The sequence below is a fragment of the Serinus canaria genome, chromosome 2, assembly GCF_022539315.1.
Source record: "Serinus canaria isolate serCan28SL12 chromosome 2, serCan2020, whole genome shotgun sequence".
Lineage (NCBI taxonomy): Eukaryota > Metazoa > Chordata > Aves > Passeriformes > Fringillidae > Serinus > Serinus canaria.
Window position 1 is genome coordinate 149550992 of NC_066315.1, and position 16162 is coordinate 149567153.

The window sequence follows — 16162 nt, forward strand, 5'->3', positions numbered from 1 at the left end:
CAAGCTGCTTTGTACTACACAGGAAATATTTTTCCTGTGCAGATCTGTGTTCTCAGGGTTTAACATCTCCAACGCTGCTGCTCCCTGGGAGTTAATTGCTAAAGAAATTCCTGAGTTTGGGCAGGACATTGGGAGGGCTCTGTGGTTTTGTAGGCTTTTAAAAAAGCCAAGGTTTTGCTTCTCCTGCGCTTTGATAGCACTGGAAGTGGTGCTCCTGCTTCCCCCTCAGCAGGAATCCTTTTGATCCAGCTCCATTAGAGAAGCTGCAATCACATCCATATTCCTCCTGCCAGCATCTGGCTTGGCATTCATTTTAAACAGCAGCTCTTTGCTTGTGCCGAGGTCAGCGCTGGACACAGCTCTGCAAATTCCTTGGATTTTCTTCTTCATGTCGATGAGCTCCCTGCCCCATTCAGCTCCCTGCAGCTGGAATGGCATTTGCTTTGGCTCCTGTCCTTCAGCTCACATGCAGAATCTGGACTCAGTTTATAATTCACAGAATCATAGAATAGTTTGGATTGGGAAGAATATTAAAGATCATCTCATCCCACCCCCCTGCCGTGGGCAGGGACACCTTCCACTATCCCAGGCAGTTCCAAACCCCATCCAACCTGGCCTTGGACACTTCCAGGGATGGGGCAGCCACAGCTTCTCTGGGAAAAAGCACAACTCTCAAATCCCATCCCGAATCTCTGTTGATCCTGAAAAGCACCTGCCCCAAATCCTATTTTAAAAAGCTATAAAGTTTTTTTTCTGCCTAACTTTCCCTTATTTCCTTCTGGACAGTGCTTCTGTCTTGTTTTCTCACTTTCTTTTCTCACAATGAGATTTTTCTGAGCTTTCCTCTTTGGGCATCTGGAGATTTGCCCATTCCACCAGCACTGGCTTTGGCAACCTAATGGAGTGTCGAGAAAAAAGGACCACGGAGTCACAGCAAAAGGGCAAAGGGTTTTAAGATGACAGAGGGCAGGCTTAGATTGAATATTAGGAAGAAATTCTTCCCCATGAGGGTGGTAAGGCTCCTAGCACTTGGGGCCAGAAAAGCTGTGGCTGCTCCATCCCTGGAATAGTCCAAAGCCAGGCTGGACAGGGCTTGGAGCAACTTGGGACAGTGCAGGTTGTCCCTGCCCATGACAGGGGGTGGGATTAAATGACCTTAATGTTTCTTCCAACCCAGTACATTCCCTGATTCTGTAATTTTATGATTTTATGAATATTGATGGATATTGCAGCTCATCCCCAGGCAGGGCTGTGTCTCCCTGATGTGCTCTGCTGCAGGACTTGGAACATTGGGAATCTGCTGGCTGGGTGTCCCTCTGCAGGGGAAGCTCCACTTTTGGGGAAGGTGTCTTTGTGTCACATCTTTAATCCTCTCTGCACTGCTTAAAGGCAAATTTTAACAGACCAATTAGTGAAGCTTTTATAGGGAGGAGCTCTGCATAAAGTCTGATAATTACCCCAATAAATTCTGTTATGAAAGTGACGTCAAATGTTAATTCAGTCAGCCATAAACCATCTGCCAGCTCCCAGGTATCAAAATACACCATCAATCAGAAGTTCACCTCCTCCTGCAGATCATCCAGCACCTTTTGTCCCAACAATTAGGGGACAAAATTTTTCCCAGAGAAATCTGTTCCCTGTATCCTCTGCTCCAACACCAGGCAGTGCCACCAGCACATGGAATACTCTGAAGTATTATTAATTCTTTATAGAGTCTGAATAAAAGACTCAGTGAAAAATTGTGCTTTGGGTGCTCTTGATCCCCTCCCAGATCCCCAGCTGCCCCCGTGAGGCAGCTTTGAGAGTTTTCAGCTTTTTAGGGAATTTAGTCCTCCAGGTGGGCTCTTCACAGACCCATAAGCATTGTCCCAAAAAAGGTTGGGATTGGACCAGCTGGATTAACAGCAAGGATGCTCTGGAAAACAGCCTGTTCCTCATGGGACCACAGTTGTTCTGTGCAGCCTTCAGGCTTTTCTGGAGTCAATAAAAGACTTCCTTGATCCAGACCCTGTTTACCTTCAGCTGTTTGGCCTCGCTAGAATTTGTCTCACAGCCACCCCTTCAGGATGGATGAACTTCAGGGAATACAGAAGCAGGAGACGTTTTTATAGCCCAGCAAATGTTGGGTGTTTCAAGTTTCCTAACTGATCTCCGAGTTAAAACCACAAATTATTTCTACTTTTTTTTTTTTCCAATTTAATTTAATGAAATTCTGAACAAAGCCAGCCACTTCCTTTTACTTTGCTTTTCTCCTAAATGAAAAGAAAGGAAAAAAAAAAAAAAAGAAAAAGCATAATCTTTGTAGTTCAGTAGCATAAAATGAAAGAACTGCAGCTACTTGTTTCTGAGAAGGAAAGGAAAATTTATCATTCTCTAAAGAAACAAGACAGCTTTCCCATTTTCTAATCACTTTTCATCAACATTGATCTGAAGATGGATTAGATGAGCGTGAGCCACATTTATCCTTCCAATTCCCTGCTCTGCACTCTGAATAACTTCATCCTGGTCCTGCAGTCATCCATGTCGTGGGGAGAGACCATTTGGGCCATGAAATATCCTTCAAGCTGACACCAGAGGCAAGGAAAACAGCGTGGGAGGGAGTTCCAGGGCAGTTATCACCGAGGGCTCAGCGGAAGGCCCTGAGTTGCTCCTCAGTTATTCAGGGTAACCATAAAAACTGGCTGTTAAAAAATAAAAATTAACCAAAAAAAAATCAAAAACCCCACAAAACAAACACAGGGAGAAGCCTGAGCAGTTCATGGTCTTTGGCTGAAGTGGGAGATCCAGGCTGTGCCTCAGAGCAGGCTCTTGGGCTGTATTTATGCACTGCAGGGATGCTGCTCCTAAGGAGAAGAGTTGGGACACAGGAGCTCGGGATGAAGCCAGCCTGGACTCCTGGAGGCAGCACAGGGAAGTGTTGAGGGTGAGGGAGAGGATTCTGCCCCTCAAACCTGCTCTGGTCAGACCCCACCTGGAACCTTTTGTCCAGTTCTGGGATCCCAGCACAGGAAGGACGTGGAGCCCCAAGATGATCAGAGGGATGGAGCAGTTCTGGGATGAGGAAAGGCTGAGAAAATTGGAATTGTCCAGCCTGGGAAAGAGAAGGCTCCAGGGAAACCTTAGAGTCCCTTCCAGTGCCTGAAGGGGCTCCAGGAGAGCTGGAGAGGGACTTGGGACAAGGGATGGAGTGACAAGGCAAGAGGAATGGCTTCAAATTGACAGAGGTCCGGGTTAGATGGGATTTTGGGAAGAAATTCTTCCCTGGCAAGGTGCTGAGGCCCTGGGACAGGTTGCCCAGAAAAGCTGTGGCTGTCCCATCCCTGGAAGTGTCCAGTGCCAGTTTGGACAGAGCTTGGAGCACCCTGGGATAGTGGAAGGTGTCCCTGCCCAGAACAGGGGCTGGAATGAGATGATTTTTTAGGTCCCTTCCAACCTAAACCATTCTGTGATTTTGTGATCATTCCCTGAAGACCCAGGGTAAGGACCCACCCCCATCACCTTTCCAAACCCACCACGAGTCCAGCACAGGTGACTCTGCAGTCTGCCAGGACCAGCTCCAGCAGAAGGATGTGTGGATTATCTCAGTGCCCTTTGCCTCTGTTTTTGTCAGAGAGTTGGGGGTTTTATTGGCACTGCAGCCTAAAAACTTTTTATCCCAAATCCCCTCCCTCCACCTTAAAAATTTGCAGCTAAAATGAAGGTCAGGGCTGAATGAAGGAGACTCCCAGTGCCACCAGGATGATGAACACCTCGAGTCTGGAGCTGGTTTTACCCCAGCTCTGAGTGTGGGTGCTTCCTCCTTTCCCACCCCTTTTTTTTTTTTCCTCCACAATCCTGGCACCAGGCATGGACTGATAAACATTTCCCTCCTTCCCAGAAGCTCCTGGGCTGTGTCAGGCCAGAGTGATGGCTCTGTCCCTGGCTCCTGGTGCTCTCAGCCCCTGTCTGGGGCCAGCCCTGGCTGTCTCAGAGGCACCGAGCCAGCTCCAGTGCCTTTTCCAGCCAGATTACACATCCCTCTCTCCAGGATTTCTCTTTCTTTTCAGTGCACAGCTCAGTTTTCCCTCCTGTCTGCAAGGATTGCAAAGAGCCCACAGTGAAGCTGGAGGGAAATGCCAGGGTTGGAGCATGAGCCCAGTGCCTGTTTCTCTGTGCTGCTCAACTGGCCATAAAAACTTTTTTCCATATGGAGGGAAAGAAAAGGGGAGCTGTTCCCAGGAGCCTGCTACCAATTCCCAGGGTGCCCTGTGCCAAGAGGAGATTTTCTTTTGTCTCCCAACATCTTTCCCAGAGCTCTGCCAGGCTGATTAACCTGCTCAGAGATCCCAGTGGGCACAGAGTCCTCCTGAGCCACCCCTGAGCCAGCCCTTCCCTCACAGCCTCACCAGAGAAGCCTGGTCCTTTCCTGAGAAATGCAGAACTAAAAGCAAGTCTCCCTTCTTCATTGCCTCATTTTCCAGAGCTCTTTTTCATCTTCTAACTGTGAATAAACACCCTTGGAGTCACTAAGCCACAGTCACAGGTAGATATCACACTGATAAGGAGGATGGAAATCACCATGTGGGGTCAGACCCAAGGGCAGTTTCTGCCTCCTCTCCATGGCAGAGTGACAAGGAGCTTGGAAAGATGAAAGGGCCAGGCTGTGGTGGTGCATCTTCAAAAAGATCCCCAAAACTCCAGGAATTTGTGCTCAGAGACCCCTCTTGATGCAGAGTGGTGCCACTTCACTGGAGAGCACCGAATGGATGCTGGTTTTGTGAGAGCTTCCCATGTGCTTTCCATGAGTTTGGAAGTTTTCAGGATGGACACAGAGCTGTGGAAAGGTGGCCTGGAGGTTGCCTGGGCACTGTGGGCAGGCCCAGCTCCCAGGGTTCACTCCTTGGTGCTCTGGAATTCCTTTGTTGGAAGGGATTATCCCAATCCCCACCATCAGTGGTCCATTCCTATCATCCACAGGCCTCTGAAAGCTTCACAGACCTGGTTTATATCCAACCATAATCTCTTTTAAGGCCTGAAGTTGGGAGTTTGCAGTCTTTCCTCCCACAGGACATTCTCTATAACTTTATCCATGGCTGGAAACTGCCCACATTTATCATTTCCCCTTTATCCTTCTCTCAGGAAGCCCACGGAGTGCCCAGAATATTCAAGATGCAGGTGCAGAACGGAGCTGTTCACTGCCAGAATAATATTTCCTGATTCATTCTCTCTTCCTTTCTTAATTTTTCTCTTCTCAACAGCTCACAACATTTAATGTCTGGGGTTTGAATAATTATTGTCACCCTTAGGTGGTGTTCCCCAGTGACAGGGCTGATCAGAGGCAAGCATAATTTTTGTATTTTTTGAGGTTTTTCTCGTTTTTTTTTTTTTTTTTTTCCCTTCAATTTCTGTTCCCTCCCTGGATTTGCAGCTCCTCTTGCTCCCTAGCCCATGGCAGGGAGGGCTCTGAGGTTTGCTGATCACGTTCAGGGTGCATGATCAGGTCTGGGAGCATCCTCCCAGCATGAAGGAGAGGCTGAAGGTCAGGAGTGTGGCAGATGGGGAGAGACTGCTAAAGCAGGGATTGGCTGCAAGCAGATCCTGGTGCTGAAGGTGGCCATAAATAATGCCATCCAAAAAGGGCTCTTGTTTGAGGGGAAAAACCGAATTATTTATGAATTCATGCATAAGATCACTTGTGCTGCTCTCTAATACAGCTGTGGACATCAGCAGCTTTGAAAACTTGTGGCATCACAGCAGTGGTGGGAGGAAAAAAAAATGGGTTTTCATTGAAAAAAAATTCTGTCTTGACCAAGGTTGTTTTTCTTCACCTTTTCGGAAACCTAATTTCATTCTAATTTTTGCTCTATTTGTGCTCCTTTCTCTCTGTTCCTTCCTGCTGTATCTTTTCAGGCAGACTGATGGTCTCCAAAAAAAAACTGTAGATGGAAATTTCCCTTTGGGAAACTTCCAGCTTGTCTCATTAAGACACAGACAAGAGTTAAAGAGATTCCAATTTTAGTTGCAGTGGTTCTAAAATAAGTTCCAAAAAAGATAATGGAATAAATGACAAATTTTATCACTTCTTCTGTTGTATTAGTATTAATCTCTGTTGTGTTATATTGTGGAATAAAGTAAGAATAACATCAGCAGCATAAGGAAAACTCTGTATTGTAGAGTTGTGTAGAGTTATTGTCGAGTTAATGAAAACCTCAGCTGCAGATTTCAAGAAATTGAGAATTTAGTGTTTTACATTCTTTTGAGCAATACTTTTACACAACCTGATTTTAAAAAAACAGCAAACCCAAACAACAATTCTCGTTAAAGAGGACTTAACTTATTTTTCTCCCTTTGAATGAAAATGATTTCAGAATGCTTTCACTTCACTTGGAGATGTTTACCTGCTTTGTGCATTCCCCACCTTCTAACCACCAAAAAGTCTCGCCCAGAGCCTTCCTCCTGGGAGTAGTGAGGTGCAGGACCAACTTCAAGCACATCTTATTTTTACATTAAAGCTTGGACAAGCAGAACTCCTGGCTTGGGTGATCCAACGAAAGCTGCCCCTGCAGGGATAATTCCACAGCAGCTTTCCTGTCAGCACTGCAGTGTGGAGCTGGGACAAACAGCCTGACAAAAACATCTTCGGGAAGGACAAACTGAGGAGCTGAGGCTGCTGGATGAGCCTGCAGCAGATGGGGATGGAAGTTTCCTACGGGGCTCCAACGCTCTCAGCAGCATCCTGGAGTGACCCCACAGCCATTTGTGCCTTCATCTCCCTCAGTCCCTCATTTTGGTGGCAGCCTTGAGCTGTGACACGCCCTGGTGGTGTGTCCCCTGCACAGCTGGCTCCTCACCTTCTCTCCAGGCTTTTCCCTCCTTGTTGGCATCCTCCACAAGCCACCTTCCTCCCGCCCTTCCCACTTCTCCTTTGGCAGGTGGCTCAAGAGGGCTCTGTCATGTCCAGGGAAGCCTTTTCTTGCCCAGTGCTGGAGTGTTTTTGTGGAGATAAATAAGTGTGAAAAGCTTCACTGGTGTTTGGAGGAGAAGTTGAGTGGAACAACTCATTTAAAACCTTTCCTTTCTCTACCCACTGAGGAACACACCCATTTTCCAGCCCCTCAGCCCTCCCCAGAGCCTTGTCTTGGTGCATGTCAGCAAAAACATGGAAAGATTTTCTGGATCAATATCCATGGTGGGGCACTGAGGGGAGACTGGGTCAATGAAGCCTCCAGGGCTTGGTGTGGAGTTGGTGGAAATGTTTTCAGCCTCCAAGCTGAGCTCCAGCTCCTCAAGCACCACAGATTTGGTTCCCTGGTGGAGCAGGGAGCAGGCTCTGCTGCAAGTAAAGAGTCTCCAAATAGCTGTGCATCAAATGCAGTGGGTGTTCAGGAAGAGCTCAGTGTAATCTGGATTTCATACTTGGGTTGGGCTGGAAGAGACCCTAAAGATCTTATAGTTCTTTATAGTTCCTTATGGTTCTTCAAGATCTTAATAGTTCTTTAGGATCTTATAGATCTTATAGGCTCTTAAATCCTATAGTTCCTGTAGTTCCATCTATAGTTCCACCCTCTGCCATGGGCAGGGACACTTTCCACTATCCCAGGGTGATCCAAGCTCTGTCCAGCCTGGCCTTGGACACTTCCAGGAATGGGGCAGCCACAGCTTCTCTGGGAATTCCATTCCAGGGCCTCACCACATTCACAGGGAAGAATTTCTTCCCAATATTCCATCTAAATCTACCCTCCTTTGTCTTAAAGCCATCACCCCTTGTCTTGTCACTACATCTGTGGAGGCAGAAAAAACCACACTCAGTTTTTCAGCAGTAAAGACCTCAGCTGAAGGCTGAAATATCCAGTCATTAAGTAATGGAGGTGGCAGTGGAAAGAAAAACAACATTTTCTTCCTGAAAATAGACAGTTTGTACACCAAGTGTCATTTTCATTGATACCCCACTTTATTTTGGATGAGAAGCTGCACGGAAAAAACGATTTGTCAATACAAGAGGAGGTAAAATCATGGTATTTCTAGCATTTTGCACTAACTTTTCTTTCTTTCTCTCTCTCCTTTCTTACGTTTCCCTCCTCCTGCAGCAAGAAAAACAGCAGACACCAAACAAGAGACCCTGGGAAGGCATCAGGAAAGTCCAGTCCCCGCCATCATGGGTTAAAAAGGACATCGAACCTGTGGCACAGTCTCCCCTAGAACTAAAAACTGTAGAGTGGGAGAAAACAGGGGCCACCATCCCCTTGGTGGGACAAGACATTATTGACCTTCAGACAGAGGTCTGAGCAGCAAGGGAAGAAAAAGGACTTTTTTTTTTTCCGGAAAACAAACGAAACAAACAAAACAAAACCACGTTTTAAAGAAATGATTAAATTAAATCGGAACCGAGGGAGAGAAGTGTTTGGTTTCTTTTGAAACCTTTGGTAAGATGGAGTAACTTTTCTATTGTTCTCAGCAGAGAGGGGAAATATTACTTTATAGAGTATAGTAGCTGTAGGTTCAGGACAACATGAGCTTTCCCAGGCAGGACTGGAGGAGTGAGCCTGGAAGAGAGCGAGGAGGAAGAGGAGGAGGAGGAGGAGGGTGGGGAGGGGCTGCAGGGGACAAGCCCTGCCAAGAGGCTCTCGGGTCGCTGCAGCACACCAGGAGCCCTCCTGCTCTGCCACAGGGAGGTGTGGAAGGATGCCCAGCAGCCACCACAGAGGGCCCAGAAGATCTGGGGACATCGAGAGGGGACACCTGCAGGAGCCACGCTGGGATGTGGCCTGGCTGGTGCACACCCAGCCTGGACAGACATCCCTGGCTCCCCCGCCTCTCCCTCGCCAGCTCATCCAAGAAGGAAGGAGGTGGGACACTCCAAGAAGTGGCCACAAGGACATTGCCACTGCTGGGTGCCGCGCCACGACCTGGCATTGGCGCGCGGTCACAGCGGGTCCCCGCGGAGGGGGACGTGGTGGCGTCACCCACGGCTGGGGTGGAAAGGAGAGGTGGGGCTTCCTCCTCTCATCCCTCCCCGGCGGAGGAAAGGACCAGCTCCAAATCTCCAAATCCTGCTCGCCCCATCTCCAGGGAGAGGGTGGAAGGTGGTAGACAACAAGACCAACAAGAAGAATGTAGGTCATGTCATTGACTGTTAAATAGATAAACTCAGCACGGGCCTTGCAAAGGTCCTCTTGGCCTCATCCTTTTTTTTTTCTTTTTTTTTTTCTTTTTTTTTTTTGGTTCTGTTATTTGTCCTTGCTTTCGGACTCAAATTTATTCCAAGCTGCCCCTCCCCGGAAGGCAGAGAGAGAAAAAGGGAAAGACAGATCTGCCGCTGTACCTGGAGATATTGGTAAACAGAGACGTTGCCTTAGGACATTGAGACAAACTGACAACATGAATAACGTCCACTTGGAAACAAGCAGACAAAAAAAAAACAAACAAAATAATCTATTTTTTTCCTTCTTCTTTTCTTTTCTTCAATAAAAAGAGAACTTGAAACCCGAGACCTTTCTTTTCTTTGGCTCTTGTCATTTCGAATGCCTTTCTGTGGCGTAGGACTGCTCAGGCATGGGGTGAGGATGCCACCTGCTGAAGGTGGAAGGCAAGTTGCTCTGTGGAAATTTTGGGATGGCGGGAATACACAGCCCCTTCACTGCTGGCTTGCAATGTTTTGTTTTGCTTTATTCAGTCTGGGTTTTTGTTATTTTCCCCCCACTGTCTCTTCTCTGCCCTCCCCGCTGCCCAGAGCCAGCAGCAGGTTTGTGGTCCTGCAGGAAGGAAGAGGTGGAGCTGATCAGAAGAGGACATTCCCCCTCATAAAATGCAGCCTTTTAATTTCACTATGAAAAAAAAAAAAGTTTAAATTTTTTCATTTAACATTTCTCAAGATTATTTACAAAATAAAAAATGAGGTGTCTGCATTCCACCCCAAAAAGTTGTGCAATATTTTTATCATTAAAAAGTGTACCAGTGGCATTACACACAGACTTTATTTTTTTATTATTATTTTTGTCATTCCTAGCACTGTCTGTCTGATGTTTGGACCAACTCTCCCAGTTTTGGAGGTGGATAGAGACAAACCTCTGGCTGTGAGTGGCCAGATTGTGCCAGACAGCAGCAAAGCTTTAACAGGGTCTCAGTTATTACTGTGCTTGGGTCTCCTTTCAATTAAAAAATACCAAACCTCACATTTTTTAGGGAAAAATGACCAATGGGTACAAGATGCAAAGCAATCACTGCCCCCAGCTGTGCTTCCCCCATGGGGAGATGTTGCTTGATGTGTCAAATTTCTGCTTTGAGTTCCCTTTGGGCCACCTGGGTGATCTCCAAGGACAGTGGCATTTACCTTGCCATTAACCATAGGATATGAAGGATGGAAAGGAAAACTTAAATAAATCCAAATAGTTAAAAAAATAGGGAAAGTGGTTACTCATAAAACTGTGATATTATTGTTCAATATTAGATTATTCGTGAAACAGGAAAGCACAAAGGCCTCCCTCAGATGCTGGGTTGTATGATATTGTAATTATTATAATTACACATGATGAATTTTAGCATACAGGTCTCTTTCTACTGTGTTTTAATTCTTTTCTCTTTTTTCTTTTTTTCTTCCCTTCCCTTCTGCCCAGCCGAGCTTGCCCTCTTCACTCCAACCTTCCCCGCTCACCCATTCACTGCAGCTGCCTTTGCAGGACATTAACGGTGTTATGTAATTACAGAGATAAATGTTTGTTTAAGAACTGTTGATATTCGACTTTCTCTGCTCAGCTCCTCTGGTTAATCCTGTTTTCCCATGTCCTGCCCTCCTTCCATGCCTTCCCCTCCTCCCTCTCCGTGTTCGTCAACACTTTTTTTTTTTTTTCTCTCTCTGTACAGTTTTCAGAGCACAAAATGAATGTGTCTTATTTCTAATAAAAGAGGTGGAAACTCCAGCCCTGTCTGCTTTTTAAAAGTGCCCCTGCCTGCATCCCACATGTGCTTTGCATTGCTCCTGGGGGCTGGGAAGCTCCTCCTGGCCCCATAGCTGCCACCTGGGCTCTCTGCTCTTTCCAGAGCCACGACACGGGGCTGAATTTACCCAAATTTCAGTTTTGAATCCTCTCATCCCTCTAAAAATACATGTCCCTATAAAGTACATTTGCAGGACGTGAGGAATCCCCTTTTCTGTGCAGTGAAGCTTGTTTTTATTTGGGTTTCTCAAACCCACAGCCTGATGCCTCCTTCCCAGTATTGTAGGATGTGAAGGGCTGAGATTTAGCACAGATCTGGCAGCATTTCTGCTACAGGACAGGGGTGTGGAGTTAAAGTTTCCATCAGGGCCATGGTAATTCTGATGCCACCCTGCCCAAAGCCAATCACAGAATTCCAGAATGGTTTGGGTTGGAAAGGGACCTTCAAGATCATCTTGTACCAACCCCTGGCACGGGCAGGGACACCTTCCAGCCTTGTCCAACCTGACCTTGAACATTTCCAGAGATGAAGCAGCCACAGCTTCTCTGGAAAACCTGTGCCAGGACCTCACCATCCTCACAGGAAAGAATTTCTTCCCAATATTTAATCTAAATCCAAATCTACCCTAATTCAGCTTAAAGCCCTTCCCCTTGTCCAATCCCTCAGTACCCTTGTAGGAAGTACCTCTCCATTTTTTTTTTTGCTGTCCCCCATCAGGTACTGGAAGACTCAGCCTCACCTGGATTTCCCTGGCACCTCCTGCAGGACCAGACAGACTCTGAGCAGGAGCATGGCTCAGTGCACAGGGGGTTTGAGGATATCAGTTGCAAAATGGGAAAAAAAAAGTAATTGAGCAACAAATTATTCACTTCCTTGGTGCTCCTCTTCGAACAGCTGAAATCTTCCAGAAAAAAATAATAAAATTTTGTCTTTATCTCCCTGACTCTGCTCCATCACCTGTTAGACTTTGGGATTATAGGCAGGACTACAGGAAACCTAAATCTTGGGAAAATGGGCTCCAGGACTGCTGCTCTCCAGAGGCATCTCAGCCCAGTAGGTCCTCAGATGAAATTATTTATCTTGGCCTGGCTGAAATGATGTGGATGTCCTGAAAAATCTGGAATGACTGCAGACCCCTGGAGGCTCTTAGCCCAATTCTCCCTTCTCTGAGCCACGATCCAACACTTCTTCAACCAGCAGCACTCAATGGTGAGTCCCAGGCCTTCATCCTTCCTATGGAAGTGTTTCTCACCCTACATCTTCCATTCCATGATCCTTTGTGGATGGACTTGGCAGTGCTGGGTTGGACTTGGTGATGTTAAAAATCTTTTCCTGAAGAATTCAATGACTGTGTTGCATTAGGGCAGGGAATGGCACTTCATGAGGTGATGGGCTGGGAGAGCAGGAGAACCCAAACCTTGGATCACTGGTCAAGGAGACTGGAAGGAGGGAGCACTTCTCCTCACTGAGGGACTGTAAATGAAAGCACTGCCTGAGGTGGAGGGTGCAGGAGGTCAGTGTGGTTTTGGTTTGCACTGGCGGGGCTCCAAGGGAGGCTCACTGAATAGCTTAGCTTGGAAAGGGACTCCTGAGGTCCCCTTGAACTTTCCTGTGTCCCTGTGGTCCTGCCTTGCAGCAATGCCAGGCTCTAGTCCTGAGGCAAAGAGAACACCTGGGGACAACTCACTGCAGCCTCCCAGTACTTAAGGGATGGTTATAAAAATGGGGGAGAAGGACTTTTTACATGGGTAGATGGTGAAAGGACAAAGAGACTGGTTTTAAACTAAAAGAGGTGAGATTAAGATGGGATATAGGGAAGAAATTCTTCCCTGTGAGGGTGGTGAGGCCCTGGCACAGGTTTTCCAGAGAAGCTGTGGCTGCTCCATCCCTGGATGTGTTCAAAAGTTGGATGGAGCTTGGAGCAACCTGGGATAGTGGATAGTGTCTCATGGCATGGGGGTGGAATGAGATGATCCCAAAGGTCCCTTCCTACCCAACCCCTTCTCTAACTCTAAATTCATCATCATCTCACATGGATGAGGCACAGAAATGCTGTGGAGGTGGATAAATTGCACATGCAAGAATTTGTATCTCTTGGTTGCTGAACTGGGAAAACGTGGCTGTGCTGGAAAATTGTCAAGAGTCTGAAAATGGAAGAAAATTCAAAGTCTGTTGCCTGGGCTGCTCTGATGGGATCATTTGACCCCTTAACCAAAGCAGCACTAGTTTGGCCCAAAACCCAGAGGAAGCAAAGCCTGAGCCAAGAACTCCCCCAGGAAAACCACAGAGGAGCAGAGTGAGAGTGAGAATCGATGCCCATGAGCTTGGAACACTGATCAAAGCATGAGTAACAGGTGCCTTTTCCAAGGCTCATTTATCAGGGAACAGAGAGACTTGTGGGTACAAGTGATGCATCAGGTTTTAGTTTTTATGTTTTTCAGGTTCTGTGCTGCTTCAGTGTGTAATTCTCATTAGGGGCTTCATTTTAGGGGATAGCAGGCTCTCTTCTCAGAGTGGGGAGACAAAACAATTCCTTCTCTAGCTGGGGACCAAGGACAAACAATCCAAATCTCAGGCCCAAGAGCACAAACAATGGTGGGCTGAAGAGAGAAAAACAAGGATGGGACTGCATGGGCTAAAGCTGGAATTGGACAATTAACTCCAATGTGCAAGTGGACCAAAACTTATAAAAGTGTGACACCCCGTGACCAGTCATCCATTTTGTGACCATTTTGGGTTCATCTTGGGTAGCCCCAGCTGGGCTCTTGTGCTGCCCAAGATGTGTCCAGTAAAGCCTTCTAATAAATCCCTACTTTATTCTTCAGCTCCCTCTAGTCTCTGTTCTAGGTCAGCCTTCACAAGGCATCAGTTCCTGGTGACCCAGATGGAACAGAAGGCTCTGGAAAACCCCCTGGGCCAGAGCCAGAGGAATGTCCAGCTCTTGCCCCTATTGCAGGTTCATTCATACGTTTCCATTTGGTAAAATCTGACTCTGAGCCAACCACTTTGGTCCATAAATAGGACAGCCTAAGTGAGCCTTCTATAAACCATCACGGAGGTGATCTCCTCCCAGGAGCTAGGACGCCTCTCAGGGTTGCTCCTCAAGCTAAAGAGACCTTTTCCCAATATTGGATCTTTGGATGAGTCCCAGTTGAGTTGTCCCTGAACTCCAGCTGGACTGTGTGCCAAGAGAGTCTCCCCTGGAGCAGGGACACCCCTCAACATTTGAGATTCCTTAGCTGAGAGATCCTTCATTGGCCAAGGTGGAGAGATCTTAACTCGTGGCAGATGCTCAGTGAGTTGCTGATATCAATCTGAATTAATAATAATGTAATATTGCCAACCTGTGTACTCAGTATTAATTATTGTAAACTTCGTGTGGATAATTCCATTAGACATAAACCATTGCCCAAATCTGAGACTAAGACTGGACCTAACTGCACCTTGGTCAGCAGTGGGGGCCACTCTGAAATTTGTGATTCAGTGAGAGGGTCTCCTTTACCCTTTTGTGTCTCACATCTCTCTGTAAATCCTTCTAGTTTGATTCCAACTCAATTTTCCTTTGTACATTTCTTCTATAGATTAAATAACAGTGAACCTTGCTCTTACAGCATCACATTAACCCCACTTTTGCTGATCCATTTTACAGTGCTCCTCTCAGTGATCTAAATCACCCCTTCACTACAGCTGCCCACGTAGGAAAAGGCCCATGTGGAGCAAGAAAACATTCCAGGGAGATTTAGGACCAGCACAGGAAGTTTTTCTCTCCAGTCTCTCCTTTTTGTGACTCAAGGAGTGCTTGGGCTCACTAAGCTCCTGTCTGTGTCCCAGATGAATCAGGGCCTGAGGTGAATATCTCTTCCTGTGCTCTTGTTGGGACAAGATCTAAACAGAGAAATAAAGAAAGAAGACTGTTGTTGGGGTTTTATTCCCTTCACAGTTTCCCCCAGAACACTCATAGCAGGAAGAAGTCAGAGTCACCAAGGGATCCCTGAGGAAAAATCTCCAGGTGCTTGTTCACTGAGATCTATTTTCAATCATTTCCCAAAAAAGTCCCAGGGCAGTGATGTGTGCCTTGCTCGTCTCCTGTGTCCTAGAAAGCACAAACAAAAAAGAGATTTGGCAGATTAGGAAGGAATAACTCGGCTTCTGAAGAGGCCATCAGCCACCACAACAGCCAGAAGAGGCAGCTTAGCAGATCAAGTCCCATGAGCACACTCCTGAATGAAGTCCCCACCATCCAGCTGCTTCACGGGTGTTTGCTTCTTTGAAGAGCCACATTTCCTGGCTCCTGAGGAGGTTGAGAGAGTCCTTTGAACTTCTAAATTGGGAGAGAAAGGACAGATGTTGGATTTTGGAGGAGAAGAGAGGACAGATGGTCCTGATGGTCAGCTCTGGATGGTCAGGGAGACCTTCCAGTGCCTAAAGGGGCTCCAAGAGAGCTGGAGAGGGACTTTGAACAAGGGCCTGGAGTGACAGGACAAGGGGGAATGGTTTTAAACTGAAGAAAGGCAGAGCTGGATGGAATATTGGGAAGAAATTCCTCCCTGTGAGGATAGTGAGGCCCTGGCGCAGGTTTCCCAGAGAATTTGTAGATGCCCCATCCCTGGAACTGTCCAAGGCCAGGTCAGATGGGGCTGGGATCAGCCTGGGATAGTGGAAGGTTGAGAGAGAGTTGGAAGGGGATGATTTTTAAGGTCCCTTCCAGCACAAACCTTTCCACAATTCCGTGGTGATTTATGATTTATGCAGTACACAGCAGGATGGAGGCTGATATTTTTTCTCCTCTCTAATGGAAAATGTGAGCTTCAAAGGCACAGAAATTCGGAATTAAAATACAGCACTTCGCAGCAGCACTTTGACAAGTGACCTCTGCAAAGGTGTGGCAACGACCAAAGAAAATTATGCAAATTTTGGGAATGATTTGAAAGCAAGAGAGAAAGAAGGAGGCAAATTCTGCAGGAAGTGAGGGAAGTGCAGGGGAGCTTCTGTTCAGGAGAAATGAGTAAATTAAAAGAGAAGTTGTCCTCTCCTGCTCTGTGTGGGTTGAGGGTTTTCAGGGGATGGACAATCAAAGAGTTGCTTAATGGATACCAGGAGTTCCTTGGCTTTGATCAATTGTCTGAAATAATTGTCAGCTTTTTCACATTATCTCATGCATGTGCCCATTATTCATATTGTATCTTGAGCTTTGAGGCTTCAGCCAACACAGGCTTCCATTCCTCGTGGTGTTTTGTATTTCCATGGG

At 46.8% G+C, this 16162-nt stretch overlaps 1 protein-coding gene across 1 annotated transcript in view; it reads left to right on the plus strand.

The window, feature by feature from the left end:
- LOC103816826 (adhesion G protein-coupled receptor B1) overlaps positions 1-8264 on the plus strand; it is a 133950-nt gene extending 125686 nt beyond the window's left edge. Inside the window, exon 24 of the mRNA XM_050970761.1 lies at positions 8067-8264. Within this exon, the coding sequence (XP_050826718.1) occupies positions 8067-8264 (198 nt within the window). The remainder of the gene's footprint in view (positions 1-8066) is intronic.
- The last annotated feature ends 7898 nt before the right edge of the window (positions 8265-16162 follow it).